This window comes from Corticium candelabrum, chromosome 5, assembly GCF_963422355.1.
Source record: "Corticium candelabrum chromosome 5, ooCorCand1.1, whole genome shotgun sequence".
Taxonomy (NCBI): domain Eukaryota; kingdom Metazoa; phylum Porifera; class Homoscleromorpha; order Homosclerophorida; family Plakinidae; genus Corticium; species Corticium candelabrum.
Window position 1 is genome coordinate 8,903,814 of NC_085089.1, and position 27,413 is coordinate 8,931,226.

Sequence of the window (27,413 nt, forward strand, 5' to 3'; positions counted from 1 at the left end):
TAACGAAGGTGAGTTACGTCAGACAGCGAATGTTTCTTGCGTATCAATTTTCACGCATCGCAAGTAGCCTTTCTCCCACGAGTTTCGAACCTTTCTCCCACGAGTTTCGAACCTTTCTCCCACGAGTTTCGAACCTTTCTCCCACGAGTTTCGAACCTTTCTCCCACGCGTTTCACACTCAGGATTGGTGTTCTGTGATATGTTGGAGGTGCACGCGTAGAAGTTCGAGGCCAGCTGCGGCCAATTTGCTGTATGGGCACGGTTGCCGTTTCCATGGTGTAGTGTTGGGGCAAAGAAATGGTAATTACCGACGCGTGAAACGTTAGGTATTTTTAGTTATTCATCAGATGGATCTGGTTTGAGTTCAATTTTGACAGAAGGTATGCAAGTTATTGTGATAAATATTTCGACACAACTTAGTAATTACCGGTTCTCATTTGATGAAACCTTGACGTAGTATAGTTGACTCATAAACTGACAGACTTTGTCACACCTTTGGAAATAGATGAATATATGTAGGGTACGAAGAATCTAAAATGGCGGCCCATACAAAAGTATCCAAACGCATCCGAACCGGATCTCAGAACTCCTTACTGCTCATCCCGTGTAGTGACCGCATATAATTGATCTGGCGGCTGACGGGTAACTACGCAGCTGCATGATTGTAAACGTGTGCAGCTCGGCCAGGATTTCAATCTTTGATTGCATCTCCAGACAACTCGCATTATGCTCAGCATACAAGGAAGTACGTAGCAGCCGACGGATGCACGTAATAACACTGATAGCATCTATAAACAACTTCCATTACCTAGGGTTCCACGAAAGAGATACACGCTTACATGCACAGGGAGTTAGATGTGATTCCATTGAGACAGACGATGCATCGTATACCTTTGTTTTGCGAATAGAAGTATCTGAGGAGATCAGTAGAATGTTGTCAGAAGGGATTATTGGGCATATTGATACCTCCCCTTGGATGTTGAATGTGGTGATTGTACGAAAGAAGTCAGGGGATATCCGACTATGCCTTGATCTAAGACAAGTAAACAAGGCTGTTATTCCGGACACGTATCCAATTCCTTCTCGAGAAGAGTTAATGTCAGAATTTAATGGGTCAACTGTATTCTCCAAACTGGATTTATCTCAAGGCTATTTGTAGCCTCCTACCCAGGCCCTCTTTCGCGCCCGGAGAAGAGGGCCTGGTACACCTTGTATTCGCATGCGCGCATAAATTAGAAGGAAATCGTGGTAATATATGCACGCATGCGGAACCGACGTTGTGTAGAATCTCGAGCCGATAATGTCGCGCGCAATCAGTGAAACAGCTTCCGTGTTCAGTAGTGATGAAACCCTAGATCTAGACCCAAGGTCAAGTGAAACTCCGCGTTCGCGTAATCTTTGACTTGTTCTATCATCAGCAATACTATAGGAGACACGATCGCGACAATGGCGACATATCCACAATCTTCTTCACCACATTTCTCTAGCTTACAGTCAAGCCTATACCGTGTACGTTGATAGCACAGCGATTTACCGTATCCTGTAGGAAGCCAGCTGCAGACGTCGTTTCCGTTGAAGACGTGCTCTACGACAACACGCTGCTGCTCCTTCAGCTCTACATTACACAGCTTAAGCTTGCCTAGAGCGTAGTGCAACACCATATCAAAACCAGAAGCTCTGCCTTCAGCCAAATTGAGTCTCACTGCGCACCACATTATCGGCTCGAGATTCTAAACAACGTCGGTTCCGCATGCGTGCATGTATTACCACGATTTCCTTCTAATTTATGCGCGCATACGAATACAACGTGTACCAGGCCCTCTTCTCCGGGCGCGCAAGAGGGCCTGGGTACGAGGCTAGGCTATTTGTAGCCTCGAACTTCCAGACCAGAGAGCGCACGCAGCACGCGAACTCTAGTCTGGACCAAGTGGATACTAAAATGAATTCGGAAATAGCCTTCTAAGCCAATCAGCTCCTTACAACCGGAATGTCGGTTGTAAATTCTGATTGGTATGGCAGTAATTGTTTATGCTAAGCGTACTAACACTGATTGCACGCATGTAAAATCCTCATGGGCGGCTAAGTGCACGCCGAGCGGTGATGATGCACGTACACATCTTAGTTTTAGTTTCAGCTTCAGTTCTTTGATATTTTCAAGCTTGCGGTGACAGGACATGCACAGCAGCATCGCTAGACCATCATCTTTGACAACTGGTTGAGTGGTAGTCTTGCCAGTTGAGCGGTTAGACTAGCTTGCGGTCTGCCGAAGAATCAAAGAGTTGCCGTTTCATGCGTCCACCAAGATATCGCCGCAAGCACGGCAGACGTCTCTTCTTGTTCGTGAGATCTTATGGCATGTACAAATGATATGTTGATCTAGGTAAATGATCCTACACTGTTAGACTACCATTTAGCATCGCTTTTGATAAGTACTTCCGAAGTCATTTTAGTAGTGTTTTGGTCCAGACTAGAGTTCACGCACTCTCTGGTCTGGAAGTTAGAGGCTAGGCTATTTGCAGATTCCTCTGGACAAGAGCAGTCGGAGCATTACTGCGTTCATTACTCATGATGGGGTGTATCAATTTCGACGAGTTTCCTTTGGCTTGGCATCAGCCCCTAGTGCATTCCAAAAGATTATGAAGCAGGTTTTGAGAGGGCTTGAAGGAGTGACTGTATATTTGGACGACATAGTAATACATGGCCCAAGCAATGCAGAACATGACTGCCGTCTAGAGAAAACTCTAGAAAGACTAGCAGACCACCATCTAACATTAAACTGTAAGAAGTGCTTATTTGGGCAAACAGAAATCGAGTTTATGGGCTACAGAATTGATGCCAGTGGCTTATAACCAATTCATTCAAAAATTGAAGCAATTGAAACATTCCAATTCCAACAAATACGAAAAGAGCTTGCATCATTCTTAGGAGTTGTGGGATACTATTCTAGATTTATGGAGGATTAGGCTGATATAACGACCCCCCTAAGACAACTTCTGAGGAAAGACATGTCTTAGGTCTGGACATCGACATGTGTAGCAGTAGAGAAATTGAAAAGAAAGATCGTAATGCCACTTGTTTTGGCTAATTTTTCAATAGATGATGCAACATATGTCACGTGATGCTTCAGGAGTGGCAGTGGGGCAGTGTTAACCCAGATTAAACAAGGCATCGAAAAAACTGATAGCGTTTCCCTCACGGGCATTGACAGATCAAGAAAAGAAATACTCGGTGGGAGAAAAAGAGGCGCTCTGGCTTGTCTATGGGCATGTGAAAGGTAGCATACATACTTGTATGGTCGCCAATTTGTATTGCGAACAGACCATCAGGTGTCATCAGGAGGATCAGGCCATCACCTCTTCGAATTCATAGATGGTTTGACCGTTTAAACCAGTATAATTTTGGAGTGCAATACAGACCAGGCAAACAAAATCAGGTTGCAGATTTTCTTTCAAGGGCCTCTGGTGATTTGCATAATACGGAATGTGCTGTGGGCGGAGAAACGTTTCGGGTGGTTTGCCAATACTTGAACTTGGTAGTCACACCAGGAGAGTTGAGACAAGAGTCAGAGAAAGATCCAATATTACAGAAAGTCAGAGAATATTTAGTGAAGGGATGGCCACGAGATTTAACATGTAATCAACTCAGTAGAGTCTACAATGTTTGGGATGAGCTTTCTGTTTGGAATGATGTTTGTGTAGCACGAGGAAGTCGAGCGGTAATACCAACAAAATTGAGAAAAACTATCTTGGATTTGGCACATGAAGGACACTTAGGGATGGTAAGAATTGATGAAACAAAGGTCTCGAGAAACAGTGTGGTGGCCTGGTATAGACCAGCATATTGAAGAGATGGTACGAGCATGTGTTGTGTGTGTGAGAAGTGGAAAATCACTGCAACCTAACCCGGTGCCACTCCACCCAATACCTTGCCCGACCAAGCCTTTGGAAGAGACTCAAATTGACGTAGTTGGAGAATTACAAGGAGCACTGAACAATTATCGATATCTAATTGTGGTACATGATTTGAATTCAAAGTGGCCAGAGATTTGTCCCACTTAGTCATACTGAAATTAGTCGAATCATTGAATTTTTGGAAGACCTTTTTGTTCGTTGGGGTTTGCCATCTACTGTTGTCACAGATAATGGACCTCAATTGTTTCAGGACAATTTGAGTCATTTCTTGAAAAGAAAGGTATTCAGCATATACGAACATCGTTATACCATCCACAAGCAAACAGTGGAGTAGAGCGGTTCAACCAAGTTGTGAAACAAGGTCTGAGAACACACTTGTTAGAAGTCAGATCATTCCCTGAAGCAAACAGACGGATATTGATAAATTACAGAGCAACACCTCATGCGTTGACAAGGCGATCACCAGCGGAAATGATGATAAATAGGGAATTTCGCCTTTCTTTGCATGCAATTTTACCACCACAAGTGAATGACAAGGATAGTGTAAATGGGGTATGGAGGAAGAGAATGCTACTTTGAGGGAAACAACAGAAGATACAACAACAAGGATTAGACAAGAACAACGCAAACTAAAAGAGAGAGTGGATAGAGAACAGAATGCAAAGGAGTATTCTTTGAAGGAGGGTGATTTGGTGAGAGTCCAACATCCAGTAAGGAAAAGCGAATTGCACCCAAGATTATCTGAGCCCTTGGAGGTGGTAGAAATTAGAGGACACGATACCTGTTGTTTGAGTGATGGTACTAGATGGCATGTGGACAGATTGGTATCGGTGCCAGCGACAACAACGGCAGATGGGGTAGAGGAGGAAGATGAGTTGCCAGGAGAGGATACGATTACAAGAAGCACAGGTAGTGAGGCGACAGAGGGGGGAGGGGGGAGAGAACAACTTTCTGCAAGACCATCAACATTACGAAGGGCTCCAACATGGCATAAAGACTAAGAGATGTTTGGCATACAATGATAGATGGTATATCCCTCTACATTGTGGTAGAGAGGGGAAGATGTGGTGTGGCTTCACAGATAGTTATAGCGGTAGCGTGCGTTGGCGGTCAGTCATTCACGGACCGGTATTGAGTTGTCCTGTTTTGATTTCATAATAACTAACAGAGTTGTGTTATACGTGTATGTTACACGCGTCGCTATCTCTACAAACATAACATGGTGTACTGGGCATTTTTTGGTTGATACATTTGTTGTTTTTAGGAAAGTGCCAAGGGAGCGTATGTCTGGGGAGAAATGCTAAAGCAAGTGCCAATAGCATATCCTCGATCATTTGGGTTACAATATACTAATCATGACAACGAGAAGGTGTGTTACATACTGCAGACTTGAGTCAGTGCCCTGTATACCTTGTAAGATGAAGTATTGGGGGATTTATTTTGGCGGATTGGCGGATTTTTCAGCGACCGCCGATATAGAATCCGCCATTAATTTGGCCACGGGATATGTTGACGTCATCACCCACGTGGATCAGGCATCATATGGTCATGGGGATGGTGGTACGTCATGTGGATGAGGCCACAAGACGGTAGGTAATCCCTGCTTGTCGTCTGTTGTGCCTATGAATGAGGCCATGAGGCTATGGATGAAGCTGGACTGTTACATTCACACGGGTCCCGTTCTTTGCACTGGCACAGCAGTTCTTCATCACAAGGCAGTAGTTGGAAACCAGTAAGTTAGGGAAATGTGATCCATGAACAATCACAAACTCCTCTATGACCACCTATGGTAAGATGTATATCAGTTATCAAACAACGATGTCCAACCGCCAAAATAAAATCCGCCAATATGCTTTATGCTTTGTCCATCAATTTTTTAGCAAACTGTCAATGTAGATTCCTGCCAATGTTTCATCTTATACAGTATGCTAGAAATGAATAGAGAAGCACTACAGTGCCTGGCCTCGCAAGCCAGGCTGTTCCACAGAGTTGCTGAGCTAAATGCACGTTAATCACGCAAGGAGGAGGAGGAGCTTTTGCCGGAATTGCTCTAGCGTGAGAAGAGCCTGGTTGCTTTCGAGAACGTCATAGTGACGTGGGACCCTAGGTCTGGTTTCATAGCTTGGATAAGGCTAATTCGATTAGCTAAGCCTGTAAGTATGAAAGTAATGACACGCTACTTGATTTGCACAAAGTATGTAGACATTATCAGGGTTCTAGCCAGGATTTTTGGAAGAGGTATAGCGGTATGGGCGTGGCACATGAGTCTTGCACATGAGCGCGGCATGTACGTGTTGTCTGTGCAAATTTTTGAAAGAAAAATTTTGACTGGTTTGAGGAGTGGTTTAGGATGCCTCTTGTAAATCGTTTGCTTTTGCTGTACTGTTACAGTGTACTGACTGATGGTATGTTGTATGTTGCATATTACAGTGTATGTTGAAGGCGTAGCGGGCCGGTACGCCTTAGCATGCCTGGCTAGAACCCTGATTATTGTTCGCTTCTAGTACGTACATATGCAGCCCAGCCATTTATTCTGCAGTGTCATGACTCCTTTTCAGCATTCAGTTTTGCCAAAAGTAGATCGCCGGCCGAATCAGCAGCGCGGTTGTTTGAGAACGGAACTCATGTATTCTACACGGTTAGTGTAATAGCACTCAGAGTCCGTGTATTGAAACAAGTTGTGCATAGTACACAACACATGCAACTACAAGTCAACTCTGCACTTCCTGACACGGTCCACTCACCGTCCACTGCACTGCTGTTTTTTTCCACGCCTAGATGTTTCCAGTTCACTGTGAAGCAGTGCGTAGTGTGACCTCTAGAAATGGGGGGCTAATCTTCGCACATTTTTACGGACACGCCCACTTTTATTGGCTTCTACTTGACTGATATGGTAGAATCAGTGGTAGAACCAGACTGGAAAAAGGGTGGTGTAGATATATACTATATACAGCTTGGTCCTCATGCGTATTTATATTCCACGATTTTAATGACCACGCCTACAAATGATGGGCTATAGCCCAGTCTAGCCCATGCCACGCTATGCCCCTGCATGAGGAGAGGCAATGTCGTAAAAAGAGCTGCTTGTTAAGTTGAAAGTACCGTCACACGTTCATTTCAATCAGTGCTCAATGAAGTACAGCTGTCAGAAAGACTGTGCCATCTGATCATGGTGTGGACTCAGTTCCCATCTGGAGAAGTCAACAAGCTGCATGTATGCCACTGCTTTGATGAACCGTGCAACAGGCCAGTTCTCACGCCATGTACCCCACAGACTATAGCTGTCAGAGTAGATGCACAAGAGTGGTGAACACTGCATACTATGTCGGTTTTAAACCTGCAGATGAGTTCAGTAGAAAGAAACGCTGCTGCATGAAGAGTGTATGTTCACCGGACCAGCCCCATGTAGGCCATTCCTGGGCCCATTGTTCAGAAATTTGTCCAACACCAGCTTTGCTGGCTTTCGCGTACAAGCACTCTTTGTGGAGGGCTACTCTGTGCTTCATGTATCAAATGCAATTACAATAAAGAGCTCTTTAGGCAATCGAATTAGCCTTACCTGGATCCGGGGTCCCATGTCACTATGATATTCTCGAAAGCGACCAGGCTCTTCTTGCTGGAGCAATTCCGGCAAAAGACCCTTCTCCTCACGTGATTACGTGATTCATGTGCGTTTAGCTCAGCGACTGCAAGGAACAGCCTGGCTTGTGAGGCTATACAGTACTCTTGGCCAGTGTAATATCTCGTCACGTGATAATGTTTTGCATACTGAGGTATTATGCCCCAACGCACTGGTCTCAGCTAAGGTTTCCAATGTGTAGGCTTGCAAACATAGGGTACAAACTCGTCTCCAACTTGCGTACTTACAGGTCAGTTGCTTTGTCTGACGAACAGATGCGCTGTCATAGACAATGCATGTTCTCCTTCGCAAATTCTTGTGGAGCGCCAAATTTCTGTGAAGATGGCCTTATTGATTGTAGCTGCGCATCACGCTGTCTGAAAATTCAAGCTGTCATACTTCAGAACCACTATGCAGAAACACCATGGAACAAGCAAATTGTTACAAGTCAGGTACATTTCAGCTATATACACATATCGCATGGCACTTGAATCCAGTGCCTTCGATCTCTAGACGCCAGGTTGTTGGTGGGAAAACATGCACTTGCAAATGTAGATTAGGAGTTGTTTCTAAGTGCTAAACCCTTATGAAAAGCAAAGGACTAACACCATGTACAGGATGGACGACCTGATGGCCAAATTCTCGTATCAGCTACCAAACAAAGAGAGGTGGAGTAAAGGTGCCCGCTCACGAATTCACACACATGCACAGACACACCTATGCAAACTGGAAATCATGCCTTTATCCACACATTTACCATTTACCAGTTTGAAATAGCTTGCTGTTGAACGACAAAGCGATTTCCCGATCTTTACCTTGTTGCATGTGACCTGAAAATAGGTCTGGAACTTTGAGGCTAGTAGCTATTATAGCTAGTCTCTCTAATATATATATATATATATATATATATATATATATATATATATATATATATATATATATATGGTAGCTATCTAGCCTTGTACCCAGGCCCTCTTGTGTGCCAGGCTAGTAGCTATTGTAAAGGGATAGATGTGCAGATCTGCATGTCAACGGCGTCCGACACCTCTCTGTGGCTACTTTCTCGCTCCGAGTGTCAGATGCCATCACGAAGTGCAATATTGTTCCACCCATTTCCAGGTCACGTACAACAACAAAACAATCGAGAAAGCGCTTTGTCGTTCAACAACAAGTTATTTCGAGATGGTAAAGTGTCTATAAAGAACCTAACACACTTGTCGTTAGCTTTCTTAAAATGTAAAGTACGAGGAGTGAAACTGCTATGGCGGACATCGACAAGAATGCAATTCACCTTTCTCTTTATACTAGGAATAAAGACAGTATGTCATAGAACGTGGTGCACCTTAAGATGTTCCATTTCAAGTTTGCATGGGTGTGTCTGTGCATGTGTTGTGAATCGTGAGCGGGCACCTTTAAGCCGGGTTTACAAGGAGGTGTCATGTACGTGTTCTTGCATTTTCGTACGTCCTTGCGTGTCTGTTCACATTAGAATGGTGAACGCAAAATGCTGAGATGGAAGGACGCGGAACAGGGAAGGACACGTAACACAAGAGTTAGACTCGGTTTCTATTCTTGCATCTTGCCTCGTGTGTTTTTATATCAACCTCACTTGTGGAGTAATGATAGCCCGGTATTTTCTAATGGAAGAACGTCTATATTGAGGGCGTTCATTTGTCTCATTGTACTTTTACATTGCCGATCACGAGACACATTTTCTGTGTCAAATTGTAATAGGCTTGTTGCTTGAGCCTTTTGGCAGGAACTGGAGCAACCCATTCTCTCTTCCTTTTTCTCTGTTGTTGTTTTCAACACAACACAAGCGCTAAAATCGAGATTGCAGTCAGCGAAACAGCTGCGTAAGACACATGATTGTAGTGTATAGCGTGTATTAAATTAGGTATGTCCTTGTCACCAAAGCTAGCGTGTTATTGTAAATCCAGAAATTTTTGTACTCATGAAATTTTAGTTACTTTCGTACAGATACCCGGTTGTACTAAAATAACATGAATACTAAAATTTATAGATAGATGCACTTGAATTCGGCTACAGTACAGTACCGATGTCCTGTACTAAAATAACATGTGTACAAACTACTTCATAGACAGAAGTACTAAAATTTATGAGTACTAATATTTATGAGTACTAAAATTTATGAGTACTAATATTTATGAGTACTAAAATTTATGAGTACTAATATTTGAGTACTAAAAATTTATGAGTACTAATATTTATGAATACTAATATATTTATGAGTACTAAAATTTATGAGTACTAATATTTATGAATGCTAATATTTAAGAGTTCTAATATTTATGAGTACTAATATTTATGAGTACTAAAATTTATGAGTACTAATATTTATGAATACTAATATTTATGAATACTAAAATTTATGAGTACTAATATTTGAGTACTAAAATTTATGAATACTAATATATTTATGAGTACTAATATTTATGAGTACTAATATTTATGAATGCTAATATTTAAGAGTTCTAATATTTATGAGTACTAATATTTATGAGTACTAAATTTATGAATGCTAATATTTATGAGTACTAATATTTATGAGTACTAAAATTTATGAGTACTAATATTTATGAATACTAATATTTATGAATACTAAAATTTATGAGTACTAAAATTTATGAATACTAATATTTATGAGTTCTAATGTTTATGATTACTAATATTTATGAGTACTAAAATTTATGAATACTAATATTTATGAAAACTAATATTTATGAGTACTAAAATTTATGAGTACTAATATTTATGAGTACTAATATTTATGAGTGCTAATATTTATGAGTACTAAAATTTATGAATACTAATATTTATGAGTACTAATATTTATGAGTACTAAAATTTATGAGTACTAATATTTATGAGTACTAATATTTATGAGTTTTAAAATTTATGAGTACGTATGGGTTATAGACCGCTGGCGAGTGTATAAATGAAATACACCTTGCTCTGCCCACGAGTTGGCACGAGGGCGAAGCTCGAGTGCTAACGAGCTGGGTGTATTCGTTTATACACTTGCCAGAAGGTCTATAACCGGCTTGTAGCACCCAGCTGAGGCATTGATATTCGTGCATAAAGAATTTATATCTTGATAAACCAGTAGCCCCAGGCAGTTATACAGCCCGATTTATTGACTGGTCAATATATAGCAGAAGTGGGATATGTCACTTATTGTAAGCGAATACTGGGCCAGGGTTGTCCCCAGGATTTTTGTAAGGCATGGCGGAAATTCTCATGACCACACCCCGCACAATTTGTTTAACGTAACGCATTTTAATCTAGAAGCCAATCAAACTTGCTTGACAGTCTTATTAGAGATAGTATATATAGACCTGTCTATGTACCCAGTGTTCTACTGATGTGAACCAGACCTAAAACTTATTTTGTTTCCATTTGTTGCAACGCTTTTGGACAATTTCTACGGGGAATCAGATGCCATTACCTGTTAAAAGAAAAGAAAACATCTTTTAAAGTTTACAACAGTACACTTTTTTACCGCTACACTTGTCAAAGCTGTCAAAGCAGCAGTGGATAGACATGACTGTACTAACCAGCGATCCTGGATGCAACGTGTCACCATCCCTGACACTGACGCTAATTAGGGGCTTGCCTTACAATAAGGGCTGCGTAAATTGCTCCGTTCTTTTCCAGTTTGTCGGCGCAGTTCGAAGATCACTAACCGTTGGCACTTGCAAACATTTTATGGTTGCAGCCAATGCCACTTTCAAGGCATGAAAGAGGCAGTTGCCATCGCCACTGACACGAACGGGAATTAACTCTGATGGAGTATCATGGGGAAGTACACTGGCAGCTACGTTGTCTTTCAGTAATGGGACACTCATTTTCATCAAACTAATCTAGCGTGTGCACATTCTCACACTAACTTACCACAATCATTGTGCTAAAAAGAGGAGGGGTTTTAGGTCAAGGATTAGTATGACTCACACATTGCAGTTTACCACAACTTGGAATACGCGTCAAACTAAAAAGTCCGCTAAAGCCTGTGAGAAATTTTCAGAGCTCGAGCAATAGATATTTGATTCGCATAATCAGTCGACAACACGTGATTCGGAGGGGCAACATATCTGGAGGGGCAACATATCTACAGACCGCTACCTACTCCGCTACAATGACACGCCTTAGATTTGCCTAGATGCTCCCAACAAAATAGCAACAAGAATCAAGCTTGTTGTGCTAGTCATTGTTATCATTTTTTCGGTCTCTATGGAGAATCTTGCCGCAGTTCTGACAAGTCTTCCTCATTTATTTCTATTGTTAACCTGTTCATTGTTAGTTCTCTAAAGCCATCTAATATTCTGCAGTAGCTACACCCCAAATAAAAACGTTTAGTGATGCTAGAGGGGAAACTGCAGTTGCTAACGAGGCAATTGTGAGCGATGCATGACAACCACTGTTGCTTTTTGGGTACTTGTATTGCAATCAAGTTCATACCATATGGCAGTCATTCCCCTAATTGGTCATACCATCACACCAAACATCCCAGGCCCTCTAGGCAAAGAACTAAAATAATATGCAAAGAATTAGTTGCTTGCCTCAAAGAACTTTGCAAATTTTTAAAATGCAAAGTTCGTTGTCTTCATAGCTACACAAGAGAACAGACTCAAAGAACAACTGTTACAGAGACAGCTAATTAAATTAGTGTATGGGATTCTAAAAGAATGCAATTAAACATTTAGCTTATCTGCTTATGTCAAAACAAGGCGGGTCTAGGACGGCCCTTTACACATCACAATGCGGAACTTGTCAGTTTTGGGGTTAAATAATCATAACTACATTACATGTACCCCATCTCTATTTACCGGTTGTCTCCACCTGGTTTCAGTATATACTTGTACGTGCTCAGAATCCCGAGATCTACAAATTTTCCCACACTGCGCAAAATGTGTGAGCAGACTCTAGAGTAGCCACTGCCTACTCAGTAAAGCATGGCGGGCCTGTACCACGCGGGAGCCAAGGCATGGCGGAGCGCCATGCCTTGTGTATGCTGGGGACAACCCTGCTGGGCACTGGTTGGCGCAGACGAAGCAGGGTGCTACAATAAAATTTATGAGTACTAAAATTTATGAGTAGTAATATTTATGAGTACTAATATTTATGAGTACTAATATTTATGAGTACGTGTACTAATATTTATGAGTACTAATATTTATGAGCACTAAAATTTATGAGTACTAATATTTATGATTTATGAGTACTAATATTTATGAGTATTAAAATTTATGAGTACTAATATTTATGAGTACTAAAATTTATGAGTACTAAAATGTATGAGTACTAAAATTTATGAGTAGTAATATTTATGAGTACTAATATTTATGAGTACTAATATTTATGAGTACTAATATTTATGAGTACTAATATTTATGAGTACTAAAATTTATGAGTACTAATATTTATGAGTACGTGTACTAATATTTATGAGTACTGATATTTATGAGCACTAAAATTTATGAGTACTAATATTTATGATTTATGAGTACTAATATTTATGAGTATTAAAATTTATGAGTACTAATATTTATGAGTACTAAAATTTATGAGTACTAAAATGTATGAGTACTAAAATTTATGAGTAGTAATATTTATGAGTACTAATATTTATGAGTACTAATATTTATGATTTATGAGTACTAATATTTATGAGTATTAAAATTTATGAGTACTAATATTTATGAGTACTAAAATTTATGAGTACTAAAATGTATGAGTACTAAAATTTATGAGTAGTAATATTTATGAGTACTAATATTTATGAGTACTAATATTTATGAGTACTAAAATTTATGAGTACTAATATTTATGAGTACGTGTACTAATATTTATGAGTACTGATATTTATGAGCACTAAAATTTATGAGTACTAATATTTATGATTTATGAGTACTAATATTTATGAGTATTAAAATTTATGAGTACTAAAATTTATGAGTACTAAAATTTATGAGTACTAAAATTTATGAGTACTAAAATTTATGAGTACCAAAATTGCTGGATTTACAGTATCCAGGAGACGCAAGACGTTAATGTGAAACAGAAAACATGAAAGGTCTTGCGTGGTTAATGTATACTCTGCTCTAGGATGACATCAGGTTTGCCTATGGTTGGTAATGACACCAAGTTTCGTCTATATTGGTCGGAATAGCTTCATTTGCATTTGAGCTAATCGAGTGTATAAATACAGTCACGTATATACGGTCGGTCGTCATCAGACTGTACTTTTAGCCTGGGGTCTGAGTTGAGTGTTAGTCTTGTGCAGCCAGACCTTACCCACCACCCATACTTCTGGCGAGAAAGGGTTAGCGAGAAGGGTTATAATGAGAAATGGTAATAGTGAAAAAGGGTTATAGCGAGAAAGGGTTATAGTGAGAAAGGGTTTCTTGTGTGCATTCATCTACTTGTTTGTGGCTTGCTTGATAGTTTATCATGAAATTTATAGCATAATGGCACAGAACAGATAGACCAGGAAGTTAATAAATAAACAATTAACTATAAAATAAAGAGTATATGCTAACTTATTTAAACTAACATGTAGCTTTTATTGGTGTGTTTTATCAACCTTGTGTCTAATGTGGTTGTGTTTAATTGGTGCCTTCAATACACGAACTGGCGCGTGCTAGCGAGCTGTAAGGGAGCTGTGGCACCACATGCTACTTTTCTTAGTTATCTGATTGATGGTAGCTAGTCCACAGAGAACTACAATAGTTGTGCTTCGATCATGCCAAGAGTCATGTTGTTAAAATAAAAATGTTGTTATACTTGAGGTTGTTAAATCTGAGGGTCATGTACATGAGTAGTAAAGATTTGGCTTTTAATTATATATAAGAAAATATACTATAGCTTTACTTTTCAGAATTACACACACTTCATGAAGCAATTAGTTAAATTAGCTGTACTTTGTTATTTTGAACAAGAGATACGTAGATATGCGGTAGCAAGTTTTACATGAGAAAAGTTGTTGTGCAGTTTGTGTAGAAAAAATGATGTTTATACATGCTTAATTTTTGTGCTCAAAATTGGAAACATGTGATATTGATTAGTGGCTTGGGTAATATTTCTGCCTAATTTGTTTACTGCAGTGTTGGTTGGATTTGTCATTGTCAGTTGGAAAGCAGTTAACAGGTTGCACCTGTGATGACTCAGTTGCAATGCAGCTTAGAGTTAAATTTTGGCCACCAGAACCAAGTCTTGTTTCTGATGAACTTTCCAGGTGTGTACTTAACATCCCTAAGTGTTTATTCTAGTGTGGAGAAAACTGCATGCAATTCAGTGGTTTTTTCTTTTCTTTAATTTGACAGATGCTTGCTTGTGGTTGAGCTGTATGAACACGTACAAACAGGAAGGTAAGCTCCATACTGCAGAGTTTTTGGAGGTTACGCATGTGTTGTACATATGTAGCAATGCAAGTGATTGATTTGTTGTAGTTGGACATGTAGTAAAGAAAGTTTGGCACAGCTTGGAGGATTGACTTTGCAAAGTGATGTAGTTTGATTAACTTAATGTATGGAAGTAGTTGGTTGAATTGCAGCTGATCCTTTGTGATCATCAGGTCAATTTGGAAATTACAGCATGGCTCGTCATCAGCCAGGATACTCAAGGAGGTTTTGCTTGAGCATCTATCAGGTCTAAAAGGAAGTTGGTTATATATTTTGTTGAACTGTTTCTAATGGCTTTATTAGACTCCTGATGTGGAGTATGAAATGGAGATGTTTCATCGGTCTGATAAGTGCTTGTAAGTGCAAGTTGTGATGTTTGGTTGTAGCTATAATATATAATATAATATTAAAGTGGCTTGGTCACCGTTATGTGCATGTATGGCTTAAATACCCCCTCACATGGCATACATATGCAAACTTGAAAAAGGTATGTAATTGCTGACACTTGTGTGCACTGTAGCTCTGCATCCATTTAGACTAACTAACCATTAGCTTTCTAGGGTTAGGGTTAGAGTCAGAGTTAGCTATCTTGTATGTATTCTCTGTATTAATGAAAATGGCAATCTTATGTTAAGTCTGGTCTTCGAGGCATGCAATGTCATGCAGCATCTATATAGCAAACCACCTTCAAGAGAGAGATAGACAGTTTGGAGGTTTACATTGGAAGAAGAAGACATTGCAAGATTGGCCAGATTCTTGTCAGACACCTGTGATTGCCCTGGAGACGTTGATGTAACCGTACGTAATTCTTTCCAACCTAAATTTGTTTCAAGTTTATGCAGCGACTGTCCCAGGTGCCACCAGTCTGGGTGGGGAGATTGAGAAATCACCAAATGTTATGACCTAGCTAATTGTCTTCTTCTGGTGCACACTTCTGTCCTCTTGTAGTAGAATCATTTGGAGCTTGTAGGACTATTGTCAGCCTGGAAATTCGGATAACCATTGCTACCAAACCAATTACTTTAAACAACATTCCGTTTTCACAGGCTTACAATAACTTTATACAGCAGCTGTCAGTTAGTTTGTGGAAGTTATGCTAGACTGATAGAAAGTAGACTACTTTTAGATTCAGATGACTGTTTTTTTGGGATTTGCCTGTTATGTCTGTTTCTGCCTTGTTATAATGATATATATATATATATATATATATATATATATATATATATATATATATATATATATATAACTCTCAATGTTATAATATAATTATAGTCCCACCACCTAAAGGTGAGCGCATAATACAACTCTAAACATACATGTATGAGTCCCATTTATCAGAAACAGAGCTAACACAGCTAATAACGCTAAAATCATGTTTGAATTATATTTCCACAAACAGACAGATAAACGTTCATGTAAGTAGGTTGAAGCCTTGCTAATAGTAAGTCCACTGGTGATGGTAGTCTTCCTAGTGATGTCTTTGAGTACTTCGAGGCTGGAGGAAGACCATAGACCAAACGTCTCTACCACTAGAGGATAGAAGAGAGAACCAGTACACTCAACGTTCAAAAGATGGTGATGATCTTTTTCCATCTCCCCTGCTGCTGCAGCAGTACCAGCTGTGTTGGCGGAAAAGATAATATAAGATGGTTGAAGAGAATTTCTGACAGAGAGATCAAAATATGCAGGACGACCTTGCAAAGAATCAGGGTGAAAGACGTCTCCTGGTCTTGATTGATTCTCACTAGTACAGCGTTGTTCACGTCGAGTTCCTGAGTTGTTCGACCGGAGACAATGAAATATAATGTCACACAAAGCATTGTGACGTTTGTTTCTCAGGGAGCCACTGTGGCAGCCTAGAACATGATCTCTGTGACTGTCCAAAATGGAACCACAGTAGCACCTGCTGGAAGAAGGTGGAAGAGGAAATAAGGAAATGCCCAGCCAAAGATGCAGACAAGCAATATACTCCTGTGCAGACATGGTAAGGCCGAAGACAGGGTTAGGTATTGCCCTAATCCATAATTTGCTGTGCAAAGCTGTGTCTAGCACAGGGGTTGTTCATGACAGCATGTTTGCTTGTTTGGCTTATATTGCACTAATTTGCTTCAACATAATAACCATTGGGTAGAAGGGGTAGTTGTTGCTATAGAACACAGGCACTGCTGACTTACTTAATTGATGAGCAGCAAGCAAGCAACAAATGCAATAGTCACTGCGACAGCCACTAATTGAGTAACACTGCTTAGCTTGACGTTACAAGTTAAGCTATCTTCTACAGTACCACTAGCTAGGCTTACACTGCTACAGTTGGTAACAATTTTTATTGGAATGAAGGAAATGTTTTGATGTAGTTGGTAGTAATAGTTTCTTTGTTTTAGAAGTAGCGAGATAAAACATTTTGTATTTTCATGAGTGATGGTGGACAGCTTGTGTACCTTGTGATTACTGGACATGGGTTTTCTAAATTCAACGTCCAGTTGCTGTAAATCCAAAATTATGGTGCAGACCAGGAAGATTGATGACAAAAGAGGAACACTATCTGTGTGCTTATGATGTCTTTGGAGAGATGTCTGTTACGTTGCAAAAATGGAAAGCTGAAGCTTCCTTGTTTGTAACTGCTAATTAACTGTAAGTAAGGGTGGTGGAAAAGGAAGCTGAAGCTGTCTTGGTTCTAACTGTAAGTAAAGAGTGGTATTGCGTACTTCTTGACGATTGCACTATGATACATACTTATAGTACTCTGGGGACATGCATGCTTATAGCTTAGTAATGCAAGTGAGCCAACAGTGTTCTGAGCTAACAGTGTTCTGAGCTAACAGTGTTCTGAGTTGTTTCTGAATGGGTTATGGGCTAAAGTTAGTCTCATACACTTAAGCATACAGTGCAACAAGTCTGTTTAATAATAGAAGTTCTCGAGCAGTTCATGCCCATTTGTGACTCAGCCACTTTAAGTCATAGTAATTACTTTTTAGTGGACTTACACCCACTCAGTGTGATAAACTCATTCTGGATTTGTGCAAAAGACTTCCATTGTATGGTGTACATAAATACTCAGTGAAGGTATGATATGTGGAAGAGAGATGTTGCCTAGTAATTTGTTTTTTTTTGCAATTTGTGTACAGGACAGCGATGACCATATTATTATCCTAGGATTGTGTTGTCAGGGTTTGCTAGTTCTTGCTGGCCAATCGGTGGTTCACAAGTTTTTGTGGTTTGTTTACATGTTTGTCTTTGCCATTATGTGCATGTGATATTAGTTAGTTACTAGGACCTCAGTCAAAAATTCGTTTGTTAAGAAGCAAGTATTTTATGTGGAATTGTTGACTCAAGACCAGGTTAACTTGAAGTTCAGTAAGATCGATGTGAGTATAGTTAATTGGTTAGCTGATTTTAATTGTAGCCGCAACATTCAACACAGATTGGGTTTCTGTTTGATCACAAACAGGAAGCAAAGCGGTTTCTACACTTGTTTGTGGAGTTTCAGGCATACTACAAGTGTGTGTATATATGGTTTCTAATCACTGTAGATATGCTGCATGCTGTATTTTTATATTAGCTGGGCATTGAGTATGAATGATGAATCAAAGTCTGCCTATTTGCCTTTATCTCAAAGTAGATCTCGGAATCAGTTTAGGTAGTTTTTGTTAGTTATTTCATGTAGGCTGTGATTGCAATTTCTTGTTAATTGATATGCCGGCCAGCACGCGTCCATACAGTGAAATGGTGGAATCAAAGGACATGCAGAGACCTGCTCGCTTTAGCCTTCCAAGCCAAGTAGACCAACCATTAGAACTAGGTTCATTGAGGTTAGTTATATATGTATATACTGTAAATTAATTAGGAAATGATGTGTGACGTTAGTTGATTGTTTTGCAGACGAAGGGCAGTATGTGATGACAGCCAGTATTGCCTATCTGTGAATTCACCTCTCATGAGACGATGTAATTTTTATTTGACATTGTAATTGAGTTGAGTTTAATGGCATTTCTTGGTTAGATGCTGGGTTAATTTCTTGTTAATTTCAGTCATTTTATTGGTGTGACATAATTCAAGGCAGTGTTTTGATCAGGAGGGAAACTTCTGGTTGGACAATAGCATAACTCACCTGTTTACTTAAGCTCTCACCAGAATGCATGTCATTTTATTGTGTGTCTACATATGCAGTGCCAGGATCTATCACCTGGTATCTAAAAGAAGTATGATTAACCTTATCTGACACGAACACTAAAGCATAAATAGTTTGAGGCGGTCTTCTTGTTACTACTCACCAAGGCAAACTATAGTTCATTACTTTCAAGTCCTCATCACTGCATTCTTTGCCTTTTTTACATTTTGAAGAGGTGGTTGAAGTGATTGATTGCTTTGCTTGTGGTTAATGGGTAGGCTTGTACAATCACAGCTGTTTGCTGGTCAAACAAGTGATTTGCAATCTTTGTAGAACCAAGTTTATTTCTATCAGTAGATCTTGTTTTGTTTTGGTGGCCAAGTGCCTATTCGGAAATAGCACTTATTTGGGGCTGCATCATTGCTCTCAAGTTTCTTTTTCGTAGTGCGTGATTCTTGGGTTGTTTGGTGGTAATTCTTGAGTGTTTGGTAGAGATGGAATCTAAAACAGCAAATGCATTAATGATTATCTTGTTGTAAGGTGTTTTAGATAGTTTGCATGTATAGTACTAGATTGATTGATATTAGCCTACCTGGTAGCAATTAATGAAGTGTTTACTTGTTTTGTGTAATTAGTGCAGACTAGTGACAGTTCGTCTGTGGAAAGTGTTTTGACTGCAATGCAGCACTCATCACAACTCACTAGTACTGAATCTGTACAAAGGATTTCAGGACGTCATGGCAATGAACAACAGAAACTGCATCGGCCCTTGTCTGAGGAATTTCTCAGCTCTTGTGATGAAGTAGAAGATGAGGGCTATTCTGGCGATGTAGGATTTACTCCTGATGCCATTGACATACCTGATGTGGACATACAGCAAATTATGGACAAGATGTCTGCTAGTTTGCAAAAGGCTTGGCATGGCTTTTATTTTGTCGCTTGTGAATTACGAGACACAGAGCGTTCGTGAGTGATGGAAACTTACTGAACCTTGTTTGTATCGAGTGGGTTTCATTAGTGTTATCTTTGTAGATATTGTTCAGATCTGGAGCTCCTGAATGTCCATTTCAGAAGCCTTGTGGTTAAGTCTCAGTTGTTGTCAGCAAGACAAGTTTCTGAGTTGTTCGGAAATCTGGACGTCATACAAGAATTTCACAAGGACTTTCTCAGAGAGCTAGAAAACCGTTTGGATACTTGGTATGGCTCAATTAAATTCAGCTTTATTTAAATTGTTATGGATTAACGTACATTTATTATAGTTATTATTACATATATGCACACACACACACACACACACACACACACACACACACACGCACGCGCGCGTGTGTGTGTGTGTGTGTGTGTGTGTGTGTGTGTGTGTGTGTGTGCGGGTGTGTGCATGTGCGTGTGCGTGTGTGCATTGTGTGCGTGCGTGCATGCATGTGTGTGTGCATGCATGTGTGTGTGCGTGTGTGCATGTGTGCCTGTGCGTGCATGTGGTGTGTGTGCGTGTGGTATGCGTGCATGTGGTGTGTGTGTGGTGTGAGTGCGTGTGCATGTGGTGTGTGTGTGGTGTGAGTGCGTGTGCATGTGGTGTGTGTGTGTGTGTGTGGTGTGTGCATGTGGTGTGTGTGCATGTGGTGTGCATGTGGTGTGCATGTGGTGTGCGTGTATGTGGTGTGCATGCATGTGGTGTGCGTGCATGTGGTGTGCATGTGGTGTGCGTGCATGTGGTGTGCGTGTGTGTGGTGTGCATGCATGTGATGTGCGTGTGTGTGTGTGTGTGTGTGTGTGTGGTGTGCGTGTGGTGTGCGTGTGGTGTGCGTGTGGTGTGCTTGCGTGCATGTGGTGTGCGTGCATGCGTGCGTGCGTGCGTGCGTGCATGCGTGCGTGCGTGTGGTTTGCTTGCGTGCATGTGGTGTGCATGCGTGTGGTGAGTGTGGCGTGTGGTGTGTGGTGTGTGGTGTGTGGTGTGTGGTGTGTGGTGTGTGGTGTGTGGTGTGTGGTGTGTGGTGCGTGGTGTGTGTGTGTGTGTGTGTGTGTGTGTGTGTGTCTGTGTGTGTGTGTGTGTGTGTGTGTGTGTGTGTGTGTATGTGTGTGTGTGTGTGTGTGTGTGTGTGTGAACACGAAGTCTCTTGAACAGCTTAACATATCAATACGAAATTTTCAGGATATGCAGATCTTGCCAGAATTTTAGACAAGTTCGAAAATGGGCTTTCAGAGTTGAAGAATTGATTAATATATTGGTAAACCTTAAATTGATCCAAGTCAGAAGAGTACACTTTACAGTTGGCGTGTGGGTTGTGCAGTCCTATTATAGATGACTTCTAGTTATAGATCAACATAAGTTAGGTATTGACGGGTTAACACAAACCAATTTTTAGGTTTGTACCAATAGAACGAATATGTAGAAACGAAGTAAGAATATTGGGTATACATGTGGATAACGGAAAGAGAGATTATGTGATATGTCTGTCTTGAAGATGTTGACATTATGAAGCAGAATGTCATATGCGTAGGAAGCTAGTTTAAAAGTCTGGCTAGATTGAGCAAACTGTAATAGGGTGGGTGACAGATCATCTGAAGTTGAAGATTTTAATGGTAGTTGTTGTGTAGAATTTGGGCAGGTTTGTGGTGTGGATTGAGCTCTAAACTGTGGACACAATTTTGGAGGGTGTGTGTTCCTTATTTGCTGAGGAATAGAGTATTGTTTTTGCTTTGCTGGACACTCAGCTTAGAGTTTGTATGCTTATCTTGGATAAGTTCTGCACCACTTCTTGGCACTATATCAGAGTGTTTCATGCCGTTGATTGATTTTGTATTTACTTACTTGGTAGACATTACTTCTCATATAGCAGCAATGTTGTATTGAAATTCTCAATACTATGATATGGTCTTGTAAAGATCAACATGACGGTATAGCTACCTTTGTTCTTGCCAAACACTGGCATTGTGTTGATTTTGTGAATGTTGTTGCAACGCTGTACTTAAAGCGTCAGTTACGCTGTTTCTCTGAGTTGTAATGGCTCTTTGGAATAATTACCAAAAAATTGTTCTATCTGCACATACATAACTTTTAATGTGTCACCATTTGACTTGATGGTGCTGTAATGTTGTATTTGCAGGGAGAACCAAGCAGTTGGGTGTTGTAATTGCGTTGTTGGAGACATTGTGAAGAAACGAATGGCTTGTATGAAAATGTACACAAACTACGTTACAAATGAAAGTAAAATTTATGAATTACTGAGTCACTGGCAGCAGAAGAATTCTGACTTTGCTCGAGTTTGTTCTCAATTTGAGGTGTAGGATGAATTTGGAGCTATACAATTAATGCACACGTGGAACGATAGAACTGCTTTATTAATTGTGTGAATTCACATATTTTAGGAGTTGGACTTGACACGGCGACCGGCATCTGAATTGTTTTATAGGCCTTTCCAGAGGATGGTTCACTACAAAGAATTACTTAAGAGTATAATAGTTTCTTGTCAGCATACTGTAGTGTTAAATATATATCACGCATTTTTTTATATATTAGGGCTGTTGGACAACTGCGACATTGAGGGAGAAGATTTCAGTGACATTGAAGGTCTCAATAGTTTGTATTGAACGCCAGCAAAGATTTCTCAATCAATAGTCTAAATGTACATGATTTTTTGTGCTACAGAGGCTCTGGAAGGCATTGAGATCGCCTTAGGGCATGTTAACAAGTCAACTCAGTCAGCAGTGAGACTTCCTCAGAATGTGCTGTTGGACTTGGCAACTGAGTGTGTTTAGGAGGATTCTCGTAAGATGATTCGTTTGCAGAGAGAACTAGAGGGAATTGAGAACTTGCTCAAGCCAGGAAGGGTTAGCATATGCACGAAACGTTGGCAGCATTATAGATTACCGTGGATGCATGGGTACTGCAGAGTTTGATCAAAGAAGGTACTCTGTATCGAATAGGAGGAAGACGACCTCAACCTTATGTCTTTTTTGTGGTATGGGATCGAACTTCATCTGCAGTGATTAATTGGTTTTAAAATGTAAATTTGAATAGTTTACCGACATTTTGGTGTATGCAGTAAAGAAAAGTAAGATTAGTGGCAGCTATTTAATAGCTCGCGGTGTTCTCCCACTTGTTGACATCAGTGTGAGTAATTTAGTCAGTAGATATAGAACGGTAGGCAGTGATGAGTATTTAAATGGTTTTGTTTAGGTAGAAGATGAACTTAATGATCTGATTCCATCATTTAGACTAATAGGAAAGCAGCAGTTGTTTACACTTGCTGCAGAGTGAGTACTTTTCTGTTGACTGAAAACTGCATAGGGATCAAAACTGGTGCTTTCACAGGACAGTACGAGAGAAGTATATGTGGATCAAAGACCTTGAAAGGGCTGCAAAGATTGCTCAAGAGAAGAATGAAGAATCTAAGCCAACAGTAGGTTGATATGGGTATGAAGTCATAGCACAGCTAGGTCTTAGAATTGACTGTATAGAACACACAGGAAATCATTTCTGGGTTACCATTGCCATTTACTACTGATATTGAAGGAGGGGAAGGGGTTAATCCAGAAATGAAGAAACTGCTTAGGTCTCGCAAATGCTTCATTTGCAAGAGGAAGTTTCATTTGTTGAGACGAAAGCATGTCTGTAAGAATTGTGGCAAGGTGGGTGTTTCCAATTTAGTGAATCTTCTTTGTTCACATTTATGTACGTGTATTTGATGTTTATACTGAAGATGGTATGTGGCCAATGCTTGACCAGCTATGTTTGTGGAAGTCGATCAGCTGAACTCCAGTTGGTGTGTGACAGTTGTTACAGACTGATACAAAATAAAGGTAGGACAAATGGGCCACATTGCTAACTTTGACAAATATTGTCATGCTACGTCTTGCAGTAACGGCCAGCCAAATAAGGTGTCAGAATATTGTCGACAATGAGTTAGAAAGTTGTTCATCATTGGACACCAGTTATTTGGACAGACCACGTTTACCGACAACTTCTGGAAGTGTTGATGCTGCTGTTTTGCCTCCAGCTTCACAAGAGAAGAGTCTTTTACCAGGTTTAGAAGAAATGGAAGATATGTTTTGCAAGACCTACAGTTCCAATACCACTTCAGCTGTAGTTAGTCATCCTGATCTAGGAGACGAACGCAAAATGGGAGTTAGACTGCTCAGTTTACCTAAGAGTATGAGCTACAGGCATCGGGCTGCTAAACACGTGCACGATGATAACATTTCATGGCCACAAACGACGAAACCTAACCAGAAGAAATCTGTAGAGCATCGCAAAGCGTTGCTTTCTCTAAAGAATGGATCATTTGCACGTGATGTAAGAGTATGCATGGGATTGCTGCCATATACCTCTATTATCGCCTCTAAATTAATTATGTTGGAGATCGGATGGTCATATTATTGTTTTGTTTGGCAGCGTGAAATGAGTGGCTACTTACTAACCAAAGTGAAGAATGAAGGAGGCTGGAAGCGGTTTTGGGTGGTCATATCAGGTTGCTGTCTCAATCTCTGTAGAAGTCACAATGTTAGTAATAAAGTACATGCATGTATACCTCTGTTGCTGTGCCCCTATCTGATATAAACAGTTTATAGGATTGCAAAACACTGAGTTGTCTTTTGCTGCCACAGTGTGAGCTGTCTTTGCCGAACAAAGTTTGATGTGCACGCGGTGTTTCTGTGATAGATGTTCTTTCATCATGTTTCTTTGTGCTAGACTGACTTGGATGTTCTCGGATACACGTTTGTCTTCAAGCTAACATGTGGGCAACGAGTTCTTTACTACATGGCAAACAGCAAGTTTGTGTTGGACAGGTATGCATTTGAAGGAATTTTCTTAATTCATGCTACTTTGTCTGTAAACTATAGTTGGTATTTGTTCTACAGATGGACGGAGTTGATGTGTGGTATAGTTAGTAGGTCGTTTGTTTATCGTCACCTCAGTCGTCTTGCTGTTCATAGTTCTCCAGAGGTCAGCAAGCGTTGCTACACAGTGTCATGATTGAGAACAAATCCTCAAAACCCAGCAATGTATGCTGGTGATATGAGTAAATAAATTTGCCATTTGGCTTGTTATGTGTATTGGTGTGCTGATATATATTGCTGTACGTGCCAACAGCTCATTATCAGATGCTTGTAGTAGACTCGACTCGGTTTCACTCCATCTTGGTCATTCCGCGGATTGTCGATATACGGAGGAGATAGTGACACTGACATAGTGGAACGGCAGGGGCGGGAAGGGACTGGCTGGAGTTTACCTAGTAGTCCTACACACATTGCGGTATACCTGTCAACAGCTTCGTGTAGACTAGAATTTTAGTAATTGTTGTGATATTCGTAACCTCACGTTATTGCATAATATGTACATGTAAGATTTATATATTTAGCTAGTAGGGTTTTAGTATGTGGGGACGTGATCAGGTCTGGTCTACGTCAAACAGCATCGAGTGCGTACGCATCTACGTTGTGAAACGAGAGTACAGCGCACTACGCTACCGAATCCTTTCTGTCGACATCAACGGTCCCGTCGTTACGTCTGCTGCCGTATAGACACGCCAGTTTCACTATAGCAGCAAACAGCCTTTAGTTTTGGAGTAGGTCTCTTCCTAGACGACAAACGACTACCACGAAACAAGACCAAAAAAGGAAAGCTGTTTGTCTGTCTGTGTGTGTGGCCAGGCGTACGTATCTCCGCTGCCCGCGTCCTATCTCCGCCGAATTTGGCTCGCTCACACCGAACCTGTACAGGCCGACTGTGACGTGGCAGGAATTTTCAGAGTGCACGAGGGATCGACCCCGTGGAAAAATTCTTGACAACGCGAACGCAACACCATCCAGTTCAGTTAGACGCCCGCCTGCACCAGTACGTCTCGTGTAGACTACGCATCGTTGTCTTTCGCTACTGTTCCAGCGATTCTGATTGAATTTGCACCGATCCAACCTACGCGTTTCCGGTATCGAGCGCTACAAGGGGAGTGTGTCGATTTCTACTGACTAGATCGAGCGAGAAGATTACAGGGGCAGTCACGCGGAAATAGAACTTAGGCTGAGAACTCTCACCAAATACTACAACTTGTTGAAAGAAAGATGCAAGGCCTGGTATCTTCCTGCAGGAAACCTACGGTCCAGACAGCCACAGAAGCAGAGAATCGGCAACGAGTTGTTTAGACGATTCTCCGTATGTACACAAAGTTTTACTCTCTCGAAGTAACTACTTTAGGTTTAACCATACCAAGTGCTTCTAACGCACCCAAAATTCAGCAAGACATGATCTATAAACTAATCTAAGAAGGGTCTCCTTCTGAGGCTCCACGGTTGTATTGACACAGTTGATACTTGCGTGACGACTGTGGGGTCCCAGTTTGCTTTAGTCAGTAAATCACAACTTGACACCATATGTCTCACAATCCTTACCTTGAAATGTGCACAGGTATCGGTCTTCCGTGCTAACCAACAATCAGAGTTACGCTCATGCTACATACGGGTGCTAAACACGTCTACGCAAATAATTTTAATGCTTCATTTCTTTGTTACGGTAAACTTCTGCAGTAAACGGTTGCAAAGGGTTGTGTCATAAAGTGACAGCTTTCATCTGAGAAATAGTTGATTTATTGGTGAGAGTTTCGCTTTAAAGTAGTTACACAAAGTTGACTTCGCCTTGATCGCGTGAGCGCACTGGACGGCGGCGGCGAGGATGACAGATGACCCATGCCAAAGCCGTATGGCTCTGATAAAACCCATATAACATCTGTCGCCTTCTCGGTTCCCGCCGGGCATGCGCATGTTTGCCAGCTCTACGCACGCACGAAGACAGATTTTTTCTTTTTCCATGCCTGAGAGCGAATCGGGTTCAGCGTCCGGGTTGGTTATCCAGCTGTTAGAGGAGCAGCTGCGCGCAACGGTAGAAACAGCGGTGCGATCCATGTTGTAATGAGTGGTTTTAGATTTAATTAATAGGGTTAGGTTTGTGGGGTTGGGAGACTTGGTCTCACTGGAGTGCACTCCGTTCCTAGTTAGCCAGTTGTATTGTCGTTGACATGATTGTATTGATTGTTGTTGTCGTTGTGGTATAGTCAGTCATTGCTGTTTTTGTTGTTGTTGTTGTCACATCGAAATACAAAAATCCATATTAAGTCAACAAACAAATTTCAATATGTAGAAAAATCCAGCTGCCATTATCCCGGAACATTCAAGGAAATCATCCTTGGAAAGATCCAGATATACAGACGTAACACCAACAACAATGACCGTCTATACTAACTGACTTAGACATGCTTCTGAAAAATTTCAAAAACCTAGGTATCAAAACGAAGAACTGAAATTGTGCACTGAAACAACTCTAAAAACATGCATCTCATGACCAAAACAAAGACTCAAGA

The 27,413-nt window shown here is 40.6% G+C and overlaps 1 protein-coding gene across 1 annotated transcript in view; it reads left to right on the plus strand.

Moving 5' to 3' along the window:
• The window catches only part of LOC134179949 (FERM, ARHGEF and pleckstrin domain-containing protein 2-like), a 25,520-nt gene extending 101 nt beyond the window's left edge, over positions 1 to 25,419 (plus strand). The window contains exons 1-32 of the mRNA XM_062646993.1: positions 1 to 8; positions 5,176 to 5,280; positions 14,655 to 14,785; positions 14,874 to 14,918; positions 15,000 to 15,052; positions 15,125 to 15,198; positions 15,255 to 15,307; positions 17,927 to 18,014; positions 18,077 to 18,165; positions 18,223 to 18,289; positions 18,355 to 18,449; positions 18,511 to 18,588; positions 18,656 to 18,760; positions 18,831 to 18,895; positions 19,695 to 20,025; positions 20,092 to 20,256; positions 22,167 to 22,341; positions 22,429 to 22,513; positions 22,580 to 22,630; positions 22,709 to 22,767; positions 22,819 to 22,890; positions 22,953 to 23,021; positions 23,081 to 23,173; positions 23,240 to 23,316; positions 23,375 to 23,462; positions 23,521 to 23,691; positions 23,763 to 23,862; positions 23,922 to 24,355; positions 24,455 to 24,562; positions 24,631 to 24,690; positions 24,752 to 24,849; positions 24,922 to 25,419. The exon at positions 1 to 8 is cut by the window's left edge and continues 101 nt beyond it. Coding sequence (XP_062502977.1) covers positions 1 to 8; positions 5,176 to 5,280; positions 14,655 to 14,785; positions 14,874 to 14,918; positions 15,000 to 15,052; positions 15,125 to 15,198; positions 15,255 to 15,307; positions 17,927 to 18,014; positions 18,077 to 18,165; positions 18,223 to 18,289; positions 18,355 to 18,449; positions 18,511 to 18,588; positions 18,656 to 18,760; positions 18,831 to 18,895; positions 19,695 to 20,025; positions 20,092 to 20,256; positions 22,167 to 22,341; positions 22,429 to 22,513; positions 22,580 to 22,630; positions 22,709 to 22,767; positions 22,819 to 22,890; positions 22,953 to 23,021; positions 23,081 to 23,173; positions 23,240 to 23,316; positions 23,375 to 23,462; positions 23,521 to 23,691; positions 23,763 to 23,862; positions 23,922 to 24,355; positions 24,455 to 24,562; positions 24,631 to 24,690; positions 24,752 to 24,849; positions 24,922 to 25,036 — 3,407 coding nt within the window. The 3' untranslated portion in view covers positions 25,037 to 25,419. The remainder of the gene's footprint in view (positions 9 to 5,175; positions 5,281 to 14,654; positions 14,786 to 14,873; positions 14,919 to 14,999; positions 15,053 to 15,124; positions 15,199 to 15,254; positions 15,308 to 17,926; positions 18,015 to 18,076; positions 18,166 to 18,222; positions 18,290 to 18,354; positions 18,450 to 18,510; positions 18,589 to 18,655; positions 18,761 to 18,830; positions 18,896 to 19,694; positions 20,026 to 20,091; positions 20,257 to 22,166; positions 22,342 to 22,428; positions 22,514 to 22,579; positions 22,631 to 22,708; positions 22,768 to 22,818; positions 22,891 to 22,952; positions 23,022 to 23,080; positions 23,174 to 23,239; positions 23,317 to 23,374; positions 23,463 to 23,520; positions 23,692 to 23,762; positions 23,863 to 23,921; positions 24,356 to 24,454; positions 24,563 to 24,630; positions 24,691 to 24,751; positions 24,850 to 24,921) is intronic.
• Positions 25,420 to 27,413: the final 1,994 nt, after the last annotated feature.